The sequence below is a fragment of the Hyaena hyaena genome, unplaced genomic scaffold (assembly GCF_003009895.1).
Source record: "Hyaena hyaena isolate Hyena2069 unplaced genomic scaffold, ASM300989v1 scaffold_208, whole genome shotgun sequence".
Classification (NCBI taxonomy): domain Eukaryota; kingdom Metazoa; phylum Chordata; class Mammalia; order Carnivora; family Hyaenidae; genus Hyaena; species Hyaena hyaena.
The window spans coordinates 1,229,497-1,254,844 of record NW_024080839.1 but is presented as its reverse complement, the minus strand read 5'-3'; the positions used below and the strand labels follow the sequence as shown (position 1 = coordinate 1,254,844).

Here is a 25,348-nt window from a genome sequence, read left to right as displayed (position 1 = left end):
CTCCAGGCTCTGAGCTGGCAGTCAGCACAGAGCCCGACACGGGGCTCGAACCCACGAACCGCGAGATCATGACCTAAGCGAAAGTCGGACGCTTAACCGACTAAGCCACCCAGGCGCCCCTGAACATGTAAACATTTTTAAGGTTATAGGTATATATGGTCAATCTAGATTTCTGGAAGCATTATAATATTTATATTTTCACCCGAAACACATAAGAATGTTTGTTTCATGATATCCTTAACCCTCCTAAATTGATGGAAAAGGTGAAAAATGGCACAGTCGCTTTATTTTTATGCATTTCAAAAATCTTAGCAGAATGTTTTTCCTAAACAGTATTTTTCCCAACTGTAATGTGCACTCATTATAAAAGAAAACAAAATCCTATAAAACACATGTTTAAATCTATGTATCCCTATATCTGTATCTATATTATCTACCTACCTTCTTACCTACCTACTTGCCTACCTGTCTATAAAGAGAAGGTTAAGGAAAAAAAACAACCATCTGACACCTCATTAATCTATAGATAACTACTGTTAGCATTTTGGTGCTATCTTCTTCACCTTTTTCAACAAGGTTTCTGATATATTCCTGCGGCAACAATGGAACATGTATGTGTAGCAATGACAACTGAATCCCTTTAAGAGCACACTGAGCCGCCATGTTTTGAGGGTGGGCCCCAAAGTGTAAGTGGTATCAGATACATGTCTATGCACTCCTTACTCTCCCTACTTCCCTTCTTCCAATAAGGACTGGATCATGAGCTGAGGATGCCACTGCAGGGTCCCTGGTTCCCAACACTTGTTCAAAGTGGATTTACGGGAGAGGCTGAATCTGCACGGAGGAAAGGTGGAGGACACTGAGGGTAGCTTAATCTCTTCATCACTGGCTTAAAAATCAAATTATCTTTAGGCTGAACTTCATATTCCATTCAGCAAAAGAGAAACCTTGCAATTAGCCAGGGCCATACTTCTTAGAAGGAGCTTTCTACCATAAGCAGTTCATCAAAGAATCCCTTCCAACCTCATAAATCACATCCCCTCAAGAGAAATAACATTCCCTTTCTTTCATCTTATGTTTCCACTGAAACACATTGTCCTTCTGACCTCCCTGTGGTCTGTCTCCACCTGGGATTTGGTATCCCTGAGGATCGTGCTGGGCAGTTGGTCTGTACCCTCTGAAAGTGGCTACCCTGGATACAAGGCAAGGAATAGCCTTCAGAAAATCAAATCTTATGTAAATGAGATGCTTCAAAGCAAAAGAACCACAATAACAAAACCAGATTATCTCAGATGACTAAGTTTACAAAGCTGATGTCACCTTGGAGCTCCAATGGAGCAATCGGTTCGCGCATAGTACTTATACAAGGCTGACATCACTTCATTCATCACATGTCATTAAGATAAAGAAATCTGTCTGCTGTTATTCCATTTGTGTCTTAAAGCATACCTGGCATGAGTATCTTGGCATTTCTCTTCGATTATTTCAGCAACCAAGGGGCAGCGATCTTTGAGTTTTCCAATCACCTTCTGCAGCTTCTCCCAACTTGCTTCACTGCTCTCAGCTTCATCTTGAAGAGACTGAGAACAGAGCAGGAAGGTTCACTTCAGAGTGGCCTGGCCACATCCAAGGGAGACAGCCGCTTTTCAACACATCTGCTACATCACAATAGTATTAACGCTCAAAACTTAATAAGGAGAGGGAAGATTATTAGAAATTATTAGAAGAAGACAACTGAGAAGGCATCCTTCCATCTGATGGTACAACATTAAAAAGTATGCTAACACAGGGCACCAGGGTGGCTCAGTCGGTTAAGCATCCAACCCTTGATTTCAGCTCAGGTCATGATCTCATGGTCCGGGAGTTTGAGCCCCACATCGGGCTCTGTGCTGACAGCCCAGAGCCTGCTTGGGATTTGCTGTCTCCCCTCTCTCTGCCTCTACCTCACTCATGCTCTCTCTCTCCCCAAATAAAAACTTAAAAAAAAGCATGCTAACACCCCAAAACGCCAAACTTTTAAACTGTGAAATAATATGGACATGAACAGTAGAGAAAAATCCCATGTAAACTTTGGAGCCACTCATCTGGCTCATTTTGGAATCCCATGTCCTACTTTTGATGCTGCTATTTAAGACACCGTTTTGTGCTTCCTGTGGACAGCACCAAGGCAACTGTGTCCATTTCTGCACTTGACTCCACCGGAGGTCTCCTGCCAACCAGGCACTGCACCACGATCTGCTGAATTTACCTGGAGGTTCTGCACCTGGCATCCTAAGGCCTCTAATGATAAAAGCCCAGGCTTGCTGTGCTCCATGCAGTACCAGAACCGGATTGTCATCATCGTCACCTCATCATAAAGGTCATCGTAAATCTTCCACTCCTGTAAAACAGACTGCATGGAGGTCTTGAGCTCGTTGACCTATATGAAAAGTGCAAAGATATTTGGAAAATCATTGAGAAGAGGCTCTCTCATCATTTTGTTCTCTTCTAAGGATTCTACCACGGTATCTATTTTAGGCAATTCAGCTTTAGAGTGTGGGGGAAGGAGCTCCTGGGTGGCTCAGTCAGTTAAGCATCTGACTCTTGATCTCGGCTCAGGTCATGATCTCACGGTCTGTGAGTTCGAGCCCTGCGTTGGGCTCTGCACTGACAGCACAGAGCCTGATTGGGATTCTGTCTCACCCTCCCTCTGCCCATTCCCCAGTCACCCTCTCTCAGTCTCTCTCCCTCTCTGAAAATAAATAAACTTAAAAAGAGAGAGAGAGAGTATTGGGGGAGATTCAGTGATTAAATGAGGTGGGAAGGGTAGGCCAATAAACAAAAAAGATCGGAGAAGAGTGAATTTTAGAACAGGTGAATGGAAGAGAGACCTGAGGCCAAAAGGATTAGCAGGGACAGAGTTCAGCCTAGCAGGTGACAGCCCCGGAAGGGAGCACTGGGTGAGGAAACAGAATCTGTGAGCACATATTTCAGCAACACCCTATTAGCTTTCCGATCATGGGCAAGTTTTTAACCCTTGAGTCAGTTTCCCTATTCACAAAACAGATATTATAAGTAAAATCATAAATAGTGTCTGTGGAAATGTTCTGAAAACTGTAAAGCATTGTAACTGTAAAATGCTACGTCTGTTTCCTGGCACTTGGGTCTGCATATATTGGAGAGAAATGTGCTCAAAATGATGGACAAATACAAAGGAGGAGGAAATGCAATGATCTCAGATACAATTGAGAATATGTAAGTATACATATTTTAATAGGTTGCATAAAGAACATTTACAGCTCAACAATAAAGAGGCAAAGGATTAAATTGGGCAAAGGATTAAATAGATACCTCTCTAAAGAACATCTACAGTCATTAGGGAAACATAAATCTAAAGGACAATGAGATGCTATTTCGCATCCACTAAGAGGTCTATAAATCCAAGTTGGGTAACAACCAGTGCTGGCAAGACTGGAAAAATTGGAACATTCATAAATTGCTGGTGGAAACTTAAAACCATACAGCCTCTGTAGAGACCTGTTTGGCAGTTCCTCAAAAAGTTAAGTATAGAGGTACCATGCGACCCACTAATTCCCCTCTTAGGTATATACCCAAGAGAAATGGAAACACATGTTCATACAAAAGTCTGTACACAAATGTTCATGGCAGCATGATTCATAAGAGCTTAAAAGTGGAAACAATCCCGGGGCACCTGGGTGGCTCAGTTGGTTAAGCATCCGACTTCAGTTCAGGTCATGATCTCATGGTTCACAAGTTTGAGCTTCATATTGGGCTCTGTGCTGACAGCTCAGAACCTGGAGCCTTTTTTGGATTCTGTGTCTCTCTCTGTCTCTCCCCTTCCCTCCCTTACTCCTTCCCTCCCTCAAAAATAGATAAAACATGGGCGCCTGGGTGGCTCAGTCGGTTAAGCGACTGACTGGCTCAGGTCAGGATCTTACGGTTCATGGGTTCGAGCCCCGCGTTGGGTTCTGTGCTGACAGCCAGCTCAGAGCCTGAAGGCTGTTTCAAATTCTGAATCTCCCTCTCTCTCTGAACCTCCCCTGTTCATGTGCGCGTGCTCTCTCTCTCAGCAATAAATAAAACATTAAAAAAAATAGATAAAACATTAAAAACTTTTTAAAAAGTGGAAACAATCCAAATGTCCATCAATGGATAAACTAAGTGTGGTGTATCCATACAGTGGAATACTATTCATCCATAAAGTTCAGAAACATGCTGTAATATTGATGATGGAAACATCTAAGGCAGACAGAAAAGACCACATGTCGTATGATTCTGTGTGTATGCAATGTCCAGAAGAGGCATATACAGAGATAGAACGTAGATTAGTGCTTCCAGGGACTAAGGGGAGGGAAGAATGTAAAGTGAGGGATGGGGGTTTCTTTTCTTTTTTTTTTTTTTAAGTTCTGCTTTTTTATTTTAATTTTTTTTAATGTTTTATTTATTTCTGAGAGACAGAGACAGAGACAGAGAGAGAGAGAGAGAGAGAGAGAGACACGGCGTGAGCACAGAAGGGTCAGAGACAGAATCTGAAACAGGTTCCAGGCTCTGAGCTAGCTGTCAACACAGAGCCCAATGTGGGGCTTGAACCCATGAACCGTGAGATCATGACCCGAGCTGAATTCGGATGCTTAACCGACTGAGCCACCCAGGTGCCCCTGGGGGTTTCTTTTTGAGTGAACAAAAATGTCCTGGAATTAGATAGTAGTGATGTTTGTAGATCTCTGTGGATATACTAAAAAGCATTGGATTATACACTCAAAAGGGTAAGTTTTATGGTATGTGAGTTACATCTCAATTTAAAATAAGGATCTGAATATAAATGAAGCGTGATCGCTATGTTGGCCCAAGTGGGCAGCTTTATTTGTGATGTGATGTCAAGTTTTGGATGTAACCACACAGGCCTGCATTCAGGCTCTCTGTTCTCTGCTTCACATCTACAGGGAGCATGTCCAGGTTGACAGGCAGCCTTCCTCAAACCCTGCGCCAAATAGGGCCAGATAAAAGAAACAAAATGTCAGTCTCACACTGGCAACTGTGTAGACCATATGTCTTTATGTAGGCTGAATGGCTCAGAAAAAGAACCCATCATTAAGAAAGAGTAAAAGACAGCTAGGGAAAAAAGGAGGCAGATGGGAACTCCTTACAGGTGTACCTAGGAGAAGCTGGGGCCTATCTCGGTGGCAGGGACGATTCTGACACACGGCTACCTACAAGGCACATGGTTATGTGAAGCACCGTCATGGTCCAGGACACAGAAGGCCTTCATGCCTTCCACATACGAAGTTGGTGCAACTTCTGGTGCATGTAAGGGCAGCTCTTAGAATATTGCAGCTTCAGGGCAGAGAAATGGCACATGTGTTTTGAGGGAAAGGATAAGAAAACCATTAGGCAAAATTCACTACACTAGAAACAAGAAGGAACATTTTCAGAATGTTAAAAGCAGCATCAGCCAGTGGGGTCCACACTCAATGTCATATAGGCATTGCTACAAAGGTAGAAAGAGGTAGGTAGTATCACCCCTATTTTATAGACCAGGAAACTGAGGCTTAAAGAGGTTAAGTACCTGCTCTGGGACAGAGATAGGAAATGGGGCTGCCAAGATTTTTATTTACGCAGAGACTTAAAGCCCTTGTTTGTAAAGACTGGGCTCTACTCACTCTTCAGAACTTATGAATGGATGGAGTAGGTTTTGTGATTTCTACAGTAAAAAAAAAAAAAAAAAAAAAAAAAAAAAAAAAAAAAGCTTTGGGGCACCTGGCTGGCTCAGTTGGTAGAATATGTGACTCTGAGGTCATGAGTCTGAGCCCCAAGCTGGGGCTAGAGATAACTTTAAAAAAATAAATAGGTTTATTGAGACATAATTCCCATCCCATACAATCCACCTATTTAAAGTACACAGCCACCATAATCAGTATTAGGATATTGCATCGCATTACCGTGAAAAGAAACCCCATACCCACTAGCAGTCACTCCTCATTCTTCTCCAACCCTTTCTCAGCCAAAGTCTACCTTTTGTCTTTAAAGAATTTGCCTATTAAGGACATTTCATATAAGTGGAATCAAACAATATATGGTTCTTTGGTGACTGCCTTTTTTCACTTAGCATGAGGTTTTCAAGACCATCAATGTTGTAGCAAGTATCAGTACCTCATTCTTTTTTATGGCTGAATAATATCCCACTGCATGAAAATATTACTTATTTTTTATTTTAAAGTAGGCTCCATGCCCAGCGTGGTGCCCACTGTGGGGTTTGAACTCAAAACCCCGAGTTCGAGACCTGAGCTGAGATCGAGAGCTGGACTCTCCACAGATTGAGCCTCCCAGGTGCCCCTGGATATACCATTTACCTAACCATTTATAAATCGAGGAACATTTGGATCGTTTCTACTTTTTGGCTATTATGAATCACCCTGCTATGAACATTCATGCACAAGTTTTTGGAGTGGACACAATTTCTCCTTTCTCTTGGGTACTTAGGAGTAAAGTGCTGAGTCATAAATAGCTGTGTTTAAATATTTTAGGACTTGCCACACTCTTTTCCAAAGCAGCTGCTCCATTTTGCATTCGCTGGCTATGTATATATGAAAGATAATCAAGGTCTCCATACCCTTGCTAACATGTTATTGTCTGCTTATTATTATCCCTACTGAGGCAGATGTGGAGTAGTATTTCACAGAGGTTTTGAATTATATTTCCTTGATTAATGATATTGAACATCTTTTCATGCACTTATTGGCAATTCATATCTTTAGAGAAATAACTATTCAGATCACTTGCTCATGTTTTCACTTTGGTTATCTGTCCTTTATATATTATAGATACAAGCCCCTAAGTATGTAAATATTTTCGTCTGTTCTGTGGTTTGTCATTTCACTTTGTTGATGATGTTCTTTGAAACACAGAAGTATTTAGTGCTGATGAAATCCAGTGTTTTCTTGTGCTTTTGTTGTCATATCTAAGAAACTATTGTCTAATCTAGTCATGGAGATTTATGCCTATGTTTTCTTCTAAGAGTGCTGTCGTTTTAACACGTAGTCTTTGATCCACTTAATTCTTATATATGGTATGAAGGTAGGGGTCTAACCCCATTCTTTTGAATGTGGATACACAGCTGTCCTAGTATCATTGTTTGAAGACTATCTTCCCATCTACCACCCCAGAATTGTCTTGGCATCCTAGTCTAAATTTTAGTTGACTACAATGTGAAGGTTTATTTCTGGGCTCTTAATTCTATTCCATTCATCTATATTTCTATCTTTTATGCTAATGCAATCTGCATGTTTTTACTTGCATTATCTCAATCTTTTCTACCCCAACATTTTCATTATAATTCACTGTGCTGTGGGGCACCAGGATGGCTCAGTGGGTTGAGTGTCCAACTTTGGCTCAGGTCATGATCTCATAGTTTGTGAGTTCAAGCCCTGCATCAGGCTCTCTGCTGTCGGCACCAATCTCATTTCAGATCCTCTGTCCCCCTCTTTCTACACCTCCTTCACTCACACTCTCTCAAAAAATAAATAAACATTAAAAAACATTTACTGTGTTGCAATTATCTATTCAAGTATGTCTTCTCTGGTAGTCTGTGAGCTCTTTCAGGGCAGGACCCATTTATTTCCTTGTTTATGTTTGTACTGTTGGCAGTGAGCATAGTGACTCACAGAAGATATGTTCAACAAATGACTCACCAAGATATGTTAAGCTCATCTCAATCTTCCTACCTGAGTTTTGGGGAAGAAATGAGGCCAAGGGCCACCTATGAATTTCATTTACACAGGTTATTCCTTTTGGAACAAATAGTCAAGAGCAGATTTTAGTAAATGACAAATAATCCACAATAGGGACTTCTGGGAAATATGGACACACCTATAATTGGCTAGTATTTAGTTTTCTCCTTCCATTCATGGGGAGCCAACAAGGTTGCAGTATCGAGAGATGCCTGACTTTTCTCTTTTGGTGTTCTACTCCTGGAAGGGGTAAAAGCAGACCTTAACAGGTCTTTCCTAAAACAACTAGACACTGGGGCACCTGGGTGGCTCAGTCGGTTAAGCGTCCAACTTTGGCTCAGGTCATGATCTCACGGTTCATGGGTTCGAGCCCCGTGTCAGGCTCTGTGCTGACAGCTAGCTCAGAGCCTGGAGCCTGCTTCAGATTCTGTGTCTCCCCCTCTCTCTGACCCTCCCCTGCTCATGCTGTCTCTATCTCTCTCTCAAAAATAAATAAACTGTTTATAAAAAAAAAATAAAAAGAAAATAAAACAACTAGACATCTTCCACACTCCTCCACTTTACTTTCTTTTCACCACATACTGTGTTCTCCCCACCTCGGGAATTCTCCATTTGCTGACCATGCTTTAGCTTAATAGAGGCTACATAAGACGGGTGCCTGAGGCACCTCCCTGGATGTCCTTTTTCATAGCTGTTCCTGTATATCTGCCCAGGAAACAGTGCCAGAGGCTGGGGGTGAGGGTGGTGGTAGGAGGGGGTGAAGACATTTTTGTTTGTGAGTACTTAGACACAACAAAGATAGCCAAGTGGATTTCAAGCTTGCCAACGGTGTTGGAGTTGGTGGCACTCCCTCTAACTATCCAGTCCCCACCCCCCCCAGAAAAAGGGGGTGGGGGAGGATTTGAAATGCCTTTCTCTACTTCATTTCAGTATTTCTCTAAGCAACTCTTCAGTTTTTGGTATGGAGTGAGTTTCTATGATTAAACCACAACAACACAACGGTGAAAGAAGGATACATGAAGAGAAACAGTATACTTCAAATGAGTTCTGGTACCTGGCTGATAACATGGTTTCTCTTTTGAAATAACGCATCAATTCTGGAGGCTGTGTCTTCTAACAAAGGCATGGTCCCACTCTCCGAAGTCAGGTAACACTGTCTCAACTCCTCAAGGGCTTTGGATTTACTTGCAAGTTGATTTTCTATATCCTGGAAGGGCAAGAGGAAAAGGTTTTCATATGCACAACAGTACAGAACAATAAGGTGTTAGAGACAGCAGTCTGGCCTTTTCAAGTAAAAATGCCATTAAAGCATATAATTAACATCACCCTAAAGACATTTTAATCACAATACATTCGATTCAATTTTTGCACTTAATATAGTATGAATTTTTATAATTAGTTTAATTATTACATGGATCTAGATTAAAATTTTTTTAATGTTTATTTACTTTTGAGAAAGAGACAGTATATAAGTGGACACAGAATCTGAAGCAGGCTCCAGGTTCTGAGCTGTCAGCACAGAGTCCGACACAGGGCTCAAACTCATGAACTGTGAGATCATGATCTGAGCCAAAGTCGGCGGCTTAAATGACTGAGCCACCCAGGCACCCGTAGATTTTAGAAGAGTCTAGGTAATAAGTCCTTATCATCATGGTAGAGTAGAACGAGTCCAGGAGATCTGGTCCCCATTCCTTGTCTGTCCCATACTGGCTGTCTGACCTGACATTAAGTCATCAAACCTCCAGGCCTGCATTTTCTCATCTGGAAAAAAGCAATGATAGCCCATGCCACGGAGAGTAGAGAACCCGAGTGAAACCAGGGTGGTCTGTAGGGGGAGGTGTTGCATGGACTTGTGGAGCGTAGGCCTCCAGTGAGGGTATGTTGAACCCAAGGCTGCTGTAAGAGTTCTAAATGGAAATGGCTAGTGGGTAGTTAGAAACCAAGTATGACCACTTGCAAAGATCTCTTATAATGCTGTTGCTACTCACATCTCATGTCCAGTATTATTAACCTTCTCAGGAGAACTGGGGTGTGACCCGACGTTCCCACCCCCCGCAGGGAGTAGTGCGTGCCCTCGGGCAGTAGGCCCAGAAGCAGGGTGCTCAGTGCCATCTGTGGTCACAAGGACAGCTGACCTGTTTTCAATAGGCAGTGACACAATGAGAACAGTACTTAAGGAGGATTAACGTGCGTGTGGGTGCGGGCATCTCAAAGACTAAGTGACCTGGCAAATGACAACTGCACAAAGAAGGGCCTGGCCAATATCCTTAAGTGCAACTGTGATTTAGACCGTAGTTCCAAGGGACAACCGGTCCTTTCAGGACACGCTACACAGAAGGTAAAAGAAAACCATTTTTCTATGAAGAGACAGAATGAAATACTAAGGATAATGGAAACCTCAAAGTAACTGCGTACATATTGAGTAAATTAATAAAACACAAAAACTGGAAACCATGAAATAATTCCCTTTGAACATTTTCTTTTAGGAGCCACATTCAAGTCTTGGGAACGACACTGAAAATACCTTCTGTTTGTCACACACACAAAAATAGCAGTTCGCAACTCTGTAAAACCCGTGGGTGATTATCTCCTTTACATAATGAAGTAAGTACCTGGGAGTCTGGAGGAGGCCCTCAAAAGTGCAGCCACTTGCCCTCCTCCTTGGGGCAGAAGCAGTGACTGAACAGCGTGGCCATGCCTTGGGGACCGGTGTCGTGTGCCTTCTCACCTGACAATCCGGGAGCACCTTGTGCACGGAGATCACACTTCCAGGCTTTTGTAAAGTTTTCAGTCTCTCCTCTTGCGCCTCCATCCAGTTGTTCAAAATCTGTATTTTGTTTTCGTTCTCAGTGATGCTTTCCAAAAGCTGTTCTAAATGTTGTATCTATAAGGTATGAATAAGAAAATAAAAATCTCTCATTTTAAACCAGATGCTTTAAAATGTAAATGTCATGGTGGGTTATTTCTAATAAAATAATTTTGTTTCATCTCAGATTTCGTCATATTTAGCAGAAGATTTCCCAAATAACATTTGGAATAAAGGTTCACATTAGGAAACAGAATTAAAACCCCCTTTTGCATTTGAAATAAAAGCTAACCTGCTAAGCAAGCTGGCTGTTTTGGAGTTCAATTAAAACGTATATAAATAAAATCATGTTGCTAACATTCAATAACATGTTGAATAACATTCAACTCAAATTAGATGCAATTTTTCATTGCATTTACCTATTGATCTACATAAAGCTTGAGAAAACTTTCTTTCCCTAGACTCTCTTCATTAGAGTCATTTAAAAACTAAGTCAATATCAAAAATATCACAATAATCCATCAATTTAATAAAATAATCACTTCCTATTAAAATTTTTAAGAAACATTTATTCATTTTTGAGAGTGAGAGACAGAGCGTGAGCAGAGAAGGGGCAGAAAGAGAGGGAGGCACAGGGGCCTGGGTGGCTTAGTCGGTTAAGTGTCGGACTTTCGCTTAGGTCATGATCTCGCGGTTGGTGGGTTCGAGCCCCGCGTCGGGCTCTGTGCTGACTGCCAGCTCAGAGCCTGGAGCCTGTTTCAGAGTCTGTGTCTCCCTCTCTCTCTGACCCTCCCCTGCTCACGCTGTCTCTCTCTCCTAGAATTAAATTAAAAAAAAAAAAAAAAAAAAGAAAGAGAGGGAGGCACAAAATCTGAAGCAGGCAACAGGCACAGAGCCCAACACGAGGCTCGAACCCATGGAACATGAGATCATGACCTGAGCTGAAGTTGGATGCTTAACCGACTGAGCCCTTCTGGTGCCCCAATAATAACAGTTTTTAATGTCTGCATTTCTTCTCGTTTCTAACGCTCACAATTTTTATTAGGTTACAATGACTGTATATGTAATGTTTTATGTTCCTTTTCCAATATGTCATAAGTATTTCCTAGGTCATGACATAGGCATTTAACTCATTTAAATGGCTGCTCAAGATTTTAAACAAACGGACACAGTGTAATTTGATTAATTATTCCTCGATAGGTGGAAATTTAGGCGTTTTACATTTTTCACCAGTATAAATGATGTTGAACACTTTCTGTGCATATTTTTCCTTTTTTGAAGGGCTATCTACATAAGATAAACATGTAAGAGGAGGCACTGCTGAGTGAAGAAACAAGATGATTATTCTAGTTCTTGAAATTTTCTGAAAGCTTTCCAAAAGGGTATGTAAGCCATGATCTGCATATGAATGTGATAGCTTTGGGCTCTTATCTTTATCTTACTAAATTTTTCTAATTTAATAAATACATAATGTTACATAATGTTTATTTTGAATGCCTGATAATTGAAGTTGTGATCTTTTCATGTTGATTTGCTAATTATAAGTTTTCTTTTTGGTGAACTGTGTTCTTTGTCCATTCCTGTACTTGAGCCTTAATTGTATAAATCCATTTGTATGCATTTTGTACACATAAAGAAACCAATCAGTTGTTAGTATCAATTATATATAAATATAAAATATTTCTCTAAGGATAAGTTTTCTTAATATTTCCAGAGTCATGGAATGAAAATCTACCAAAAGGCCACATCAATTTTTCTTCCTTTTCATAATCTTTTCACAGCTGTAATAGCTTTGCCACTTTTGAACATTTGCTTTCGCAGAAAATGTCAAAATCTCCGACCATTTAGTAGTCTCACATAATACTTGACATTTTCTCTTCTCAAATAAAATTTCTCCTCTTCACTTGCCTAACTCAATTTCCCACCAAGAAAGAAACCTCAAAGAAATGATAACTTTTCTTCCTCTCCTATGTGCACCGGTTGGAGAATGCCAGAACGTAAGCTTTACCAAAGGGACTGAGAGAATTAGCAGTCTTAACTGTAAGTTAACTACATGAATATCTTTTCACATTTTTCAGAAAGTGGTATTTTGCAAAGGCCACATCATACGAACTGTGACACACGAGCACACCTTTCTGTTCAGTGTTCCGTGTATCCGGTGCCATTGGCGGTTCATCTCTCCCAGGTGCTCTGCAAACTCTGTTCTCTCGTAGCGCTTACTCTCTACATCGCAGGTGCTTAACTGAAGTAAGGACTGGTTAACAAAGTCTACTATCCACTGTTTGTAGTCCAGCTCCATTCTGAACTCCTACAACAAACAGACAAAATTAAACTCCCGAAGCCTGAACGGAAGTAGGTTGAACCAGATCCTGGCATTCGTTAATCAAGGGCCACCTGTCTAGAGTTGTATTCCATCCTCCCCACCAGTCCCACCAAATGTCTGTTTGAGTAGAGTCTTTTGGAGAATTCCACATCTCTAGGAATAGACACTCGCCGCTTTCAAGCAGACCGAAAAGTCAAAGGCGGCTTCGTGTATCGTGGCTGCATCATCTGAACCAAAATCAGGACCCAGGGACTGGCAAATGGTTCCCGTGAGCAGCTTCCAAAGAGCCACATTGGAATTCAGAGCCACCCTGCAGGCTCACGGAAGTGAGAGGATGGGAAGTCTCAAGTTAAGACTCCGCCAGAAAACCCAGGACATTACAGAACTTTGCCAGCTTGGGTAGCTTCTCTGTTCCTCCGGACTTTAAATTCTATAGCAATCCTAAAAATACCCAGGGCCAAGCAGGTTTTCGTCAAGCCTGATACTTAATAAGCTTATCCTGGCAAGTCCTAACACCCCTCTGGAGGCATCAGGGGAAAACTATGTGGTATATGCTAGGTTACTATTGCCTATAAGAATACATACATGTGGACCCTCCAAAGATTCGACTACTCACTGAAGTTAGGATGTGCTAGTATATAAAAATATAACCCCTGCTAACCTCATGACAAATCAAAGTATTTGTCCTCTGCCTACCAGAAGTTACATCCATCAGCCTGTGAGGTCTTTGAAAGCAATGACCAGAGTCTTCCTTTATCTCCTTGTTCCTAGCGGTGAACACATTGCCTGGCACACAATAAATGTTTGTGTGTGGCTTATTACCAGTTAGTTAAATCTACTTGAAATCAAATATCACAGAGAAGGCCACATTCATATCCATTTGGAGAAAGGTATCAACTCTTCCTTACACATTCTCTTATGCAAAGAACATTTACTTAACGTCTGTTAGATGCCAGGTATTGGGCTAGGTGTGCTATTTCAGGGAGGTGAAGGATAGCCCATGCTCTCAAGAAGCTACGTCAAGGTGAGGAGACAGGCAAGTAAGTAAACAATTATCTCACCCTGGAGACACCTAATCCCGGAAACCAAACTCAACTGGCCGGGAGAGTCAGGGGTAGATTTCCAAATCAGGAGATACTTGAGCAGAGTTTTGAAAGATGAACTAAGAGCATTTCTACAGCTCCAAGTGGGGCACTAGAATTCCAGGCTGAAGGTGTAGCATCGTACAAAAGCAGAAGTGGGGAGAACATCAGATGCAGTGGGTTCGTTTGGTTTAGGCAGAGTCGATGATCTATACTGGGGAATGAAAAGATGAGGCTGGCGATGTAAAGAGGGGCCAGGGCCCATTAAAAGCTTGGATTCTGTCCTGTGGGGATAGGAGCTACCAAAGGAAATGAGGCAGGAAAGATCAAGTATACTAACATCTGTCTAGAATCATCCATCACCCCATTCCCCATGCTTCAAATTAGTTCTTCTAAATCACATCATACATGTCTCTTTGTTCAGCATTTCCCTTCCGGCTGACTTGCCTTCTTATTTAATGAAAAAGCTGTGGCTCTTTTTGCATAATTACCTTGTACTTGTGAAGAAGGTTTTTAACTTGAGACGCAGAACTCAGAGAATGCTCAGAGTCTTCCTCTGCAGTTTGATGTTCCACATTGTTCATCCAGCTAATCATTTCGGTGATTGCTTTACGAGACGGCAATTTCTCCATCTGGAGCTGAAAGGACAAAATGATTTCCATTTAATTACCTGTAGTTGACAAAATGAATCAGGGCATCACTAAAGATGATATCTAGTTTGATAAAAGGTCTTGCTACATAATTATGCAGGTTGCTCACAAAAACAAACCCAGGATTCAAGCCTAGAATAAGTGACCCCAAAACAATGACAATGACCTTCACATAAAGTAACACACTGATGCAGATAAACTGCGAAATAAAGTAATTAAGCCCGATTTCTCTGTTAAGAAAGATCCCACTGGAGGAGAGTCCAGTAATTAAGACCTATACTCAATGGTGCCAGAGAAAAATAGGTAGTGTCAATGAAAATTATTGAGTCAGAGAAATAATTTTAAAGGAGTTGTGAGCTAACAAGTGAATGCTAATTTAAATGCTGCGTCTTTAAATACCTACCTGGTGAAGTTTTTCTTGAATATCAGGAAGTTGTGTTACTAGCATTGTCCACTTTTGTTCAAACTGCGCTAAAGAAGCTCTCAGTGTGGCCGTATCCGCTTCTTTTAGGTGGAGAAGCTGGTTCCCAGTACTTATCACTGTAGTCTTCAAGGATGACTTGTCATCTAGTTCCTTTGAAAACTCCTAGAGGAAGCAGTGTAGGAAAAGTTAGAAACGTTAAAAGTTTGAAAACAGCAAAGAGTAACTAAGAGTCAGAGTAACTGGTTAGAGTCCAAAACTAAGTAGATGAACTCAATTCAAACTGCTAATGTTTGCATGGGTATCTATGTGTGTGTGCACGCGCATGGACACACTCAACAGCACATGTGTGGAAGAACACACACGTGCACGGGGGAGAGGCAAAGAGAAAGTAGAGAGAGAGAGAATCCCAAACAGGCTCTATGCTGTCAGCACGGAGCCTGATGTGGGGCTTAAACTCGCAAATCGGGAGATCATCACCTGAGCTGAAATCAAGAGCTGGATGTTTAACGGACTAAGCCACCCAGGTGCCCCTATTGTAGATACAGAAATGACCACTATAGGGGCACCTGGGTGGCTTAGTCGGTTAAGCGTCCGACTTTCGCTTAGGTCATGATCTCGCGGTTCGTGGGTTCGAGCCCCACGTCGGGCTCTGTGCTGACCGCCAGCTCAGAGCCTGGAGCCTATTTCAGAGCCTGTGACTCCCTCTCTCTCTGACCCTCCCCTCCTCACGCTGTCTCTCTCTCTCTCTCCTAGAAATAAATAAAAATATTAAAAAAGAAAAAAAAAAAGAAATGACCACTATAAACAAATAGCTCTAAGTTTGAAGAATAGTATTACCCTAAGTTTCATCCTTATCCACAAATGATTAGAGGGACTATCATATCGACCTTGGTCATTTCCCCCCAATACTTATTTCTGGCAATAATTATCTGAGCATATTCTATTACAACTTACAAAAAATTTGTTTATGTTGCTTCTGATTGTATCCAAGTCCTGAGACACATTGAGGGATTGTTCTTTCCAGTAATTGAGAGTTTGCTGAGACGATTCCAACCACTTGGTTAACTGATCCGAATCTCTGTTATAACTAATAGGAATGAAGTGAGAGAGAAAGAAAATTAGTAATGTACTCTACAGATGACATGCATCATCAGCATATTTTTTTCCCATTTTATTTTATGTTTTCCTGTGTTGATCAGCTCTATTATTCAAAAAATCATGATGTTTTAAGAATCATACCCTGTTCTATCTCATGCCCCAAGTCTGACTACTCTAGCACAAATGAGCATTGTATTTTATTTTTTTAATGTTTATTTTTGAGAGAGGGAGACAGAGTATGAGCAGAGGAGGGCAGAGAGAGAGGGAGGCACAGAATCCAAAGCAGGCTCCAGGCTCTGAGCTGTCAGCACAGAGCCCGATATGGGACTCAAACTCATGAACTGCAAGATCATGACCTGAGCTGAAGTCAGAGGCTTAACCAACTGAGCAACCCAGGTGCCCCCAACTGAGCATTTTAAAGTTGAAAACTTTACTTATTACAGCTACATAAAAATAAACCCATGGGTAAGGACAGTGATTATTTTTATTCATTAAATGTTGTTGACAGATTTGTTTATAGTAAAAATATAATCAGCATTTGTATGTTGTATAACAGCACACTTTTATTGACTACATGCCAACATATTTATGGGAGGTGAAGGAAAATACTGAAGCAGAATGCTACCCCTCTTGTAACTTGTACACTTCTTTAAGACAGATCCCTAAGAGGCATAGATGAGATTCAAATGTTCTATGTTCTCAACCTTATTCAAGGGGTTCAAGATTAGATCCACTAAACAAACAAAATTCTCTGAAGACTTTTTCAAACTATTCTGTGAGCTAAAATGTTTAGGAAGATAGTAGGAAAAAGCAACATCATGGTATAAAGGTGACATGTATAATTTTATAAAATCATTCCTACTTTTCATCGAACTGACAACATGCTATCCTGAGTCTAGCAAACCAACCTCAGAGATCCTAGATCCCATGTAGCCCAGAGGAGGGACCCATGTGCTTAAATTGTTGGAGACACACGCCTTACAAGAGAGACCGCATGTAACATCTGTTTGACCGCAGGATCCCTCAGAGGTTTTTATCCACATGAAAATCTGACCTCAATCCATCCCTAAGAACACATACCTGAGCAGATGCTTGAGAAGCGTTTGTAGTCTGTGTAGTTCATGGTCAATTTTTTTGTTTAAGGCCAACCACTGCTCTTCTAGTTTTGCAATCTGGCCCTCTAGTTCAGGACAGCTCACGGACGCCACCAACTCTTTGCCTTCATTCAGAGTCTGGTAAAGCCGGGCATGCTTGTCATCAATGTTTCTTTTTATTTGCTACAAAAAGTCAAGTCACAGAGAGAATTATTTAAGAATGAAGCCAGTCCATCTATTGACAAATACTTCATTAAAAACCTATAGTAGAGGGGTGCTTGGGTGGCTCAGTCGGTTAAGCTTTTGACTTCAGCTCAGGCCATGATCTCACAGTTCAAGAGTTCGAGCCCCGCGTCGGGCTCTGTGCTGACATCTCAGGGCCTGGAGCCTGCTTCAGATTCTGTGTCTCCCTCGCTTTCTGCTCCTACCCCACTCACACTGTCTGTCTCTCAAAAATAAATAAAGGTTAATAAAATAAAACAGAAAAACAAAAAACAAAAACCTATAGTAGAGGCTACTGAAGAAACAATAACACTGTCCTAACCCTCAATACTCTTGCAGTCTGGCTGAAGAAACAGGATTTGTGTTTTATTGATCACCTTTCACGATGAGAATGTCCAACTAATGCATTTCTACGGCATATTTCTGCAGTTCTATAGACTTACACATACAAACAGAAAACAAAATTTCAGGGCTTTAGACTTGCGAATTGTCCATCTACAAGTATAGAAACAAGCTAGCAGGTTATGGGGCACATTCAGCTTGTGGACAGGTTTTGTGTGACCTAAAGATTATTTTGAAAATCAGGAAATTTTACATAGACATCACGATTTCCTGTGACTCTGCGAAAACTGGTAATCTAGCAACCTGGGTCTACATCCTGACGTGGCACAGATGGGCGGGAATTGGGCAGCCGGGCCGCCTTTAGAAGGGCTTGATCTCTTTGTCACTCTTCCACGACAGTCCCCACCACCCTCCAACCACAGACCCAGCCAGTGTCCATATTTCTGCCCTCTCGTCTAGCCCATTAGAACTTAACACTGCAAATAGGTTTGAAGGAGATAAGAAAACATTTATCATCCCTTAGACCCAAAGAGTAGGGAAAAACTCATTTTTAGAGTCTTCTAAACGGAAAGATTCAACAGGGAGAAAGGAAGGGGACTTTAGAAACATACAACAGTACATCACTAATCCAACTTCATGAAAAGAAAAGAAAATCTTCAGAACAGCAATACAATGACCCCCTGAAGAGAACTCTCTCTAAAGGCAATTACCTTCCACCACTGGGTTCAGCTAATGACACTTATCATGACAGCAACTGAAATTTAATCTTAAAAAGTAAATTATTATCAACATATAATTTTTCCAATTAACTTAAGCCTTTTCAAAATTACTAAAGAATTCTACTCCCAATGCCCTTTCCGCTGCTCTCATTGGTAATCCCGTCTTCTCATCTGAGCCTGCAGGCAAAAATAAAATGCCCAATATTTGTTAAAAAAAAAAGAAAAAAAACCAACCAAATAGTTCTAGGGACACCTGAGTGGCTCAGTCAGTTAAGCATCGGATTCTTGATTTCTGCTCAGGTCATGATCTCACGGTTCGGGAATTCAAGCCCTACATCGGGCTCTGCACTGACAGGGGGGAGCCTGCTTGGAATAGTTAATCTCTCTCTGCACCTCCCCCACTTGTACTATTTGTCTCAAAATAAATAAACTTAAGAAAAAAGTTCTGGGGTGCCTGGGTAGCTCAGTCGGTTGAGCGTTCAACTTTGGCTCAGGTTATGATCTCATGGTTTGTGGGTTTGAGCCCCATGTTGGGCTCTGTGCTGACAGCTCAGTGCCTGAAGCCTGCTTTGGATTCTGTGTCTCCCTCTCTCTCTGCTCCTCTCTCACTCATGCTCTGTCTCTTTCTCAAAAATAAATAAACATTAAAAAAGGTTCTAATTTTCTAAGTCTTCAGTGTAAGACCAAGATACTTCACCTTGAGATTATCCCTGAGAAGTTTTAATTACCCCATTTTATACACAGGAGTCAGAATGCAATGGTCACTCAGCACATAAGGTGCCGAGTTGGCATTTAAATGAGTTTTGTTCAACTGCAGAGGCCACACACAATGTTCCATGGTCCACAGACGTCCACTAATCAAAACACACACAAATTTCTCCATGACGCAGAATACTGAGAACAACCTGAAGAAGTCTATAAATGAGATAGGCTTTACAAGGTATTTCTTTTTTTTTCTTTTTTTTTTTCTGAGAGAGAGAGAGAGAGAGAGACACCGACACTGTGTGTGTGTGTGTGTGTGTGTGTGTGTTTGTGTGTGTGTGTGTGTGTGTGTTTTTGCAAGCCAGGAAGGGCAGCAGAGGGAGACAGAGGATCCCAAGAGGCTTGATCCCACAACCCCGGATCATGACCTGAGCTGTGAAAATCAAGAGTCAGATGCTTAACCAACTGAGCCACCCAGGCACCCCATACGTCTCTCTTTTAGTCTGGTAAATTTATTTAAAAGTCTTAGAACAATTATTTCATTTTTAAAAAGATCTCAAACTTAACAGAATCACAGGTCGCACTTGAAGGGACAGGATCCCTTGTGGGGAAATAATCAGACCTCTGTCAGGTGGGTCCATATGAACAGTTCCCTAACATAATGAGGTTAAAATGCTGTTTCAACCGCATTCTATTAGTTGTTCAAGTGGTACTTCTACATCCCTTGGCTCACAAAGAATTAAGCAGCAGCTTCCCACTCCCAGAGGATTCAGATTTTTCTCAGAGTGATGCTCAATAGGACAAGATGGCCTAGAGATCGATTGTACCTTTCTAGGCGTCTAGACACTGTAGAGTGTCCTTGTCCTTGGAAAATATTCCTTATAGGAGCCTAAATGCTTGTGAGGAATGCCAAGGTCTGGACAAGTATTTCATGTTCCATCCGGTCTATTCAGGCAACAAACCTACTTTTGAGGTTTTGAAGTTGACATTTGATAACCACCTCCAGCGTCACCATTCAGGGGCTGACTATATACATTTGAAAGTTAAAACTAAATATTTTAAGTTTCTGTTGAGAAACCTAAAACTCGTTATCTTGCTGGTCATGATCTCAATGCCACTCGAAAACCATTCTAGAGTTCTAGATTTTCTATGGCATCGAAGTTTGGGACACAGAGACTTGGATGAGAACACTACTAACAGTTACACAAGAAAAATTTTGTTTAGAGTCTTTAAAAAATTTTTAATGTTTATTTATTTTTGAGAGAGAGAGAGAGACCAAGTGTGAGCATGGGAGGGGCAGAGAGAGAGAGAGGGAGACACAGAATCCGAAGCAGGCTCCAGGCTGTGAGCTGTCAGCACAGAGCCTGACGTGGGGCTTGAACCCAAGAACCATGAGATCATGACCTGTGCCGAAGTCAGAAGCTTAACTGACTGAGCCACCGAGGTGCCCCTGTTTGGAGTCTTTTTATAATTCTGGTGGCAAGTGACAGATTATTGCCTGTCTCACAGGCTATGTCCAAACAGGGTTGCACTGAAGTAAGAAAACCAAATATAGGTTTAGTGGCCCATAGTTTACAACGTTCTGTACTTTAGCTCATTTCTATACCCACTGACATCCACTGCCTGAGATGGGTAGAAGAACTAGCTTGATTCCCTACAATATACAAAGAAACTGAGACTTAGAGACAAAAAGTTGACATGAGTGACAGGTGAAAGCCAGGACTCAAACCCAGGACCTCAGCCCCAAGCCCCAAGTATGCTGAGTGGCTCAAAATCAAACCTACATTTTCCCTGAATATCAGTCTAATAGCGAATGGGGTGATGAACAATATTTCAAATTCAAACCATTCACTTTCAAAATCAAGTGATTTAGTCCAAACAAAAGAAAACGCAAAGTGCTCTGGACTGTGCCTCTGATGGATTCAATGGGAGCAAAATACCTGGTAAAATGAAATCCTTTCCACTAATCTTTCCTCAGTCTCTTCCACCAAACTCACGGAGGGCAACGTAGATACAAGCATTTCCAGATCCTTTTCAAGAGATGCATAGTTTTCATCAAATGCTTCCCATTTCTGGAGAATCAAGAACATAAAATCAGTGGGAGCCCTTTTCTAGATTAGTTCCAGACAATGACAAAACTGATCATACGTAATACAACCGAACCGAGACCATAGACCAATTCAAGCATAGATTCCAGGGGTTTCTGAGAGATAGAATCTACCCTCGTTAAAACTCAGGGTTCAGCGGGAAAATAATTCCATTGCCTTTGCCAACTAAATCCAGTTGGCATTAGTGTTTTATGCTGGTCTCATCAAATCGAGTAGGGACTATGATTAAGTGAGAGGGATACACCTCTCAGTATGCACCTCTGTGGAGGCCTCGGAGCTGGAAGAGAGCTGTTCTCCCACTTGGAAAGGAACGGACTAACTTTTAAAGGTTTTCTCAACAGAGGCTCCCAGTAGGTGGCTTCTGCCCTCTCTGCTCCAACCCCTACCCCACTGAACATTAACCTATTGTGCTGCTAGAAGCCTAATTCCACTGTTAGAAGAATGTGGGCCTACACTTCATCAGGAGAGTACTATTTCCTTAGCCTGAGTCTTGCCTTGCCCTTTTTATTTCTATCAAAGCCCACCACAGAACCTCAGCGTACTGCAGAGCTGACGTATAAACACTAAAACTTACCCGTTGGAAAAATAACCACTTTATTAATTCTCTTATCTACTGAAGTAGTGGGTCACCTGGCTATGAGGGGCCCTCTTGGGGCTCAGAGGGGCTCATTTTGTAAATACCATGAAATATTACTAGAAATATCAGTTTGACAAGCTAACCAGAAAATTAATTTCATTAGCCTAACATAACATTATCACATTATAAAAGTTGAATATTTCTTTGCTTTTTGGCTATTTCCTTTAAGTGCTAACATCCACTGTGTTTAAGAAGTTAAAGGTAAAAACGTTAAAACGAAGAAAAAACTTTATGCAAACTGAATTTTCTTCTTTCAATGGAGAGAAGACTACCAGGAGTCCACTTTAGCAATGGAACATCAGACCTGCTCTCTTTCTGAAGTACAGCTTCTGGATCACTGTTTCATTCAAATGACCTCATGCAGATCTCAAAGCGGTTTCAATTTTGTTTCTTTGCACACAAACCTACAAGGTGGAAAGATGTGCCATTCCCGCATGCAGAATCTCAGCAAATATTGCATTCAGGGAGTAGCAGTCAGGGCTAGAACAGGGTTCCACACTCCTCAGTGTTCGTTCCCATATAACTACCACTTAAGGATAACTATACACTTCAGGACACGTGGGGCTGGTGGTAAGAAGTCTGGAATTCCAGGCTTACATACAAAGTTCACGTAACTCAAATACCTGCAATAAAGTCTGCAACTTTATTCCACGTTGGTGTGATTTTTCTTCCAGTAATTTGACTTCTTTTATTTGCTCTGCCCAAAATGTCTCTTTCTTTTGCAGTGAAGAAGGAAGCATTCTGTTGGAGTATGTTTGGATCAACAGCATGTCAGCAACAAGCTTCTGGAAAAAAAGCTGTAAAATGGACAAGGTTTCGGTATTTATTTGTACATCACGAAAACTTAAAAACCAAGTTACTTCAACTTTTTCTACAGGTATATTTGCTTTTAAATCCCAGGACAGCCCCGCAGAGTCACACAAAAGAGGAAAGAAAAAGAAAACTGACTGGTACCCAATTAGTCTTTAACACGAATGGCATTTTAACAGATCATAAAGAACAATCCTAAGTAACCTTTTCCATAAAACAGTCCATATTAAAGGGCAAACATTATTAGCCAATTTCAACTTCCAGTGAGATCTTCCTAAATCAGTTACTCTAAGTTTTAGGAAACTGTCCGAAAAGGTAGATACTGACATGGCTGATTAATTTCAAGACACTAAATTAGATGTATATACACGTGTGAGCCCAAGAAGCCCACATGTAGAACAGCCATGGATTCATACACTTTGGCTTGATTTTCTACTCAATTACATGGCTAAATATAGGGAATTTGTTGACAGGGTCTACTGGGAGCCTGGTATGTAAAAGCTTCTAAAAAGACATTTTAAGAACCTTTACACAGGAAGGCTTTACTTCACATGGTTCTCCTGCATTTGTATAGTTAGCTGCCCCTTCTAATTGGAGGAACTTTAAAAAAAATTTTTAACATTTATTTTGAGAGACAGAGTACAAGTGGGGGAGGGGCAGAAAGAGAAGACACAGAATCTGAAGAAGGCTCCAGGGTCCGAGCAAGCGTTCTGCACACAGTCTGATGCAGGGCTTGAACCCATGAACTGTGAGATCATGATCTGAGCCAAAGTTGGTCGGTTAACCGGCTGAGCCACCCAGGTGGCCCCTCTTTGGAGGAACTTCTTCCCTGAATCCCTTCTCCTATTCCCTTGAAAAGGATATATGGAAGGTTTATAAAAGCATCTAGCACAAATCCTGACACACTGTAGATATCTATATTATTATTTTCTCCTTTCCCCCTCTCCATTCCTTATATAATATTTACCTTTGAATTTCATTGAATAAGGGTTACTGATCACAGGCTTAGACTTCAGCTTGTTGGAGGTAGGAATGGTCTTTCACATTTTTTTTTTTTTTACATCAGTACTTAAATTACTACATGTGTCTAGGTGGTGAGGCTGCTGTTTAATAAAATGAAGGGACAACTAAAAGATTTATTGTAGCACTACACTAGATATACATTTAAATATTCAAGTATAGATATCTTTGTGGCCTCAGTTCCCAGGAAAGCCTTCCCTAAACTCCTGAATTCAATTTCCCTTCTTAAATGCTCTGAAAGCATGTATCTCAATTTTAGTTTTAAATTTGTTTGAATGACTTGTTCATAAACATCTCTTTCAACTGAAATCTCCATGAACGTAAGGAACTATATCTATTTTTACTCACAATCATATTTTTGGAGGTCACAGGAGTTCCTGGTATACTGTGAGACCTCTAATAGATGTTTGTCCAAAAAATGACTGAATGAATCAACAATGTATATTTCAATGTACATTTCACCAAGGGAGAAGGATGCTCTATGTTGAAGTCAGAAAGACTTAAAGCCTATGAAAAAGTGATGTGACGCATGCATCTTACCTTGTGACTTTGTATTTGAGCCTGTAAGGCATCTTTACTTTTAGCTTGTTTTAAGTGGTCGTCAGCAAGTTTTTCCTTTCCAATATCCACTAGTTCCACCGTGCCTTGCAATAAGGCATCTTGCTGGCTCTCAGTGATGAAAGGGCTGCTGAGTTCTGTGTACCGGGCTCTCAGGATTCCCCACATAGTGTCAAGTACATCCTGAAGAGAAAGAGCACTTTCATCCAACCATGAAAATAACCTGGATGGAGAACAAGTCTAAACTCTCTTTGGAGAACAAACCTAAACTCTCTTTCTGGAAGAAGAAGAAAGTCTTACTCCTTACAATCATAGTAATTCACTGACTGAATGTTCTCTGCTCGCACATACCTCTAATTTGTAAACCTCTTGCAATAACACATAAGGTAAACGAAGCCTCTCCCCTTCGTCTCTTAGTTTTGCCACTCGGCTCTCAGAGTTCTGCAGCTCCGCTGTATACGCATCTGCTTTCTACAGTGAGAGACAACGCCAAAAAGCAAATCCTTTTATGAGTCAGAGAAGTGCACATATTCATTGTAAAAGAATGAAACCGTACAGAAAAAATAAGGGAAAAATGAAAGTCCCATTTCTCCCTCACCTCCAGCTTCTCCCAGAAAATTTGTCCCCAACACGTTTGAAGCACGTAACAATAGAGGTATACGTGCACATCCTTAAACTTAATGAACGCACACATCACTCTGTTCCGCAGTCTGCATCCTTATCAACCAGCTTCTCAGCTGTTCTTCAGATCTGTACAGTCATGTGACTCCTCTTAAATGGACATATAGTATGCCAGGCCACACACTGCTTTTCTAAGAGTCCGCTCTTAATGGCTTTTAGGCTATTGAAGGGTTTTTAGTTCAACCAGTGCTTCTGTATCCATCCTTGAGTATTTATATACATGTTTCTCTATGCCCTTGTCTTACTTGCCTGGGATAAGTGCAAGTCCAACATCAATAGCACTATCTGACCACAGAAGGCCCTCCATTCATATTTGCTGAATAAATGAATGAAGTGAAGCTACTG

At 41.2% G+C, this 25,348-nt stretch overlaps 1 protein-coding gene across 3 annotated transcripts in view; it reads right to left on the bottom strand.

Moving 5' to 3' along the window:
- The window catches only part of SYNE2 (spectrin repeat containing nuclear envelope protein 2), a 337,350-nt gene that overhangs the window by 65,047 nt on the left and 246,955 nt on the right, over positions 1–25,348 (bottom strand). For all 3 annotated transcript variants that reach the window (XM_039242122.1, XM_039242123.1, XM_039242124.1), the window contains 13 exons: positions 24,674–24,793; positions 24,305–24,505; positions 22,558–22,731; positions 21,130–21,261; positions 17,191–17,387; positions 15,967–16,099; positions 14,992–15,174; positions 14,430–14,576; positions 12,665–12,841; positions 10,456–10,611; positions 8,782–8,934; positions 2,249–2,419; positions 1,450–1,580 (listed from right to left, as the gene is read on the bottom strand). In XM_039242122.1, coding sequence (XP_039098053.1) covers positions 1,450–1,580; positions 2,249–2,419; positions 8,782–8,934; positions 10,456–10,611; positions 12,665–12,841; positions 14,430–14,576; positions 14,992–15,174; positions 15,967–16,099; positions 17,191–17,387; positions 21,130–21,261; positions 22,558–22,731; positions 24,305–24,505; positions 24,674–24,793 — 2,075 coding nt within the window. The remainder of the gene's footprint in view (positions 1–1,449; positions 1,581–2,248; positions 2,420–8,781; positions 8,935–10,455; positions 10,612–12,664; positions 12,842–14,429; positions 14,577–14,991; positions 15,175–15,966; positions 16,100–17,190; positions 17,388–21,129; positions 21,262–22,557; positions 22,732–24,304; positions 24,506–24,673; positions 24,794–25,348) is intronic.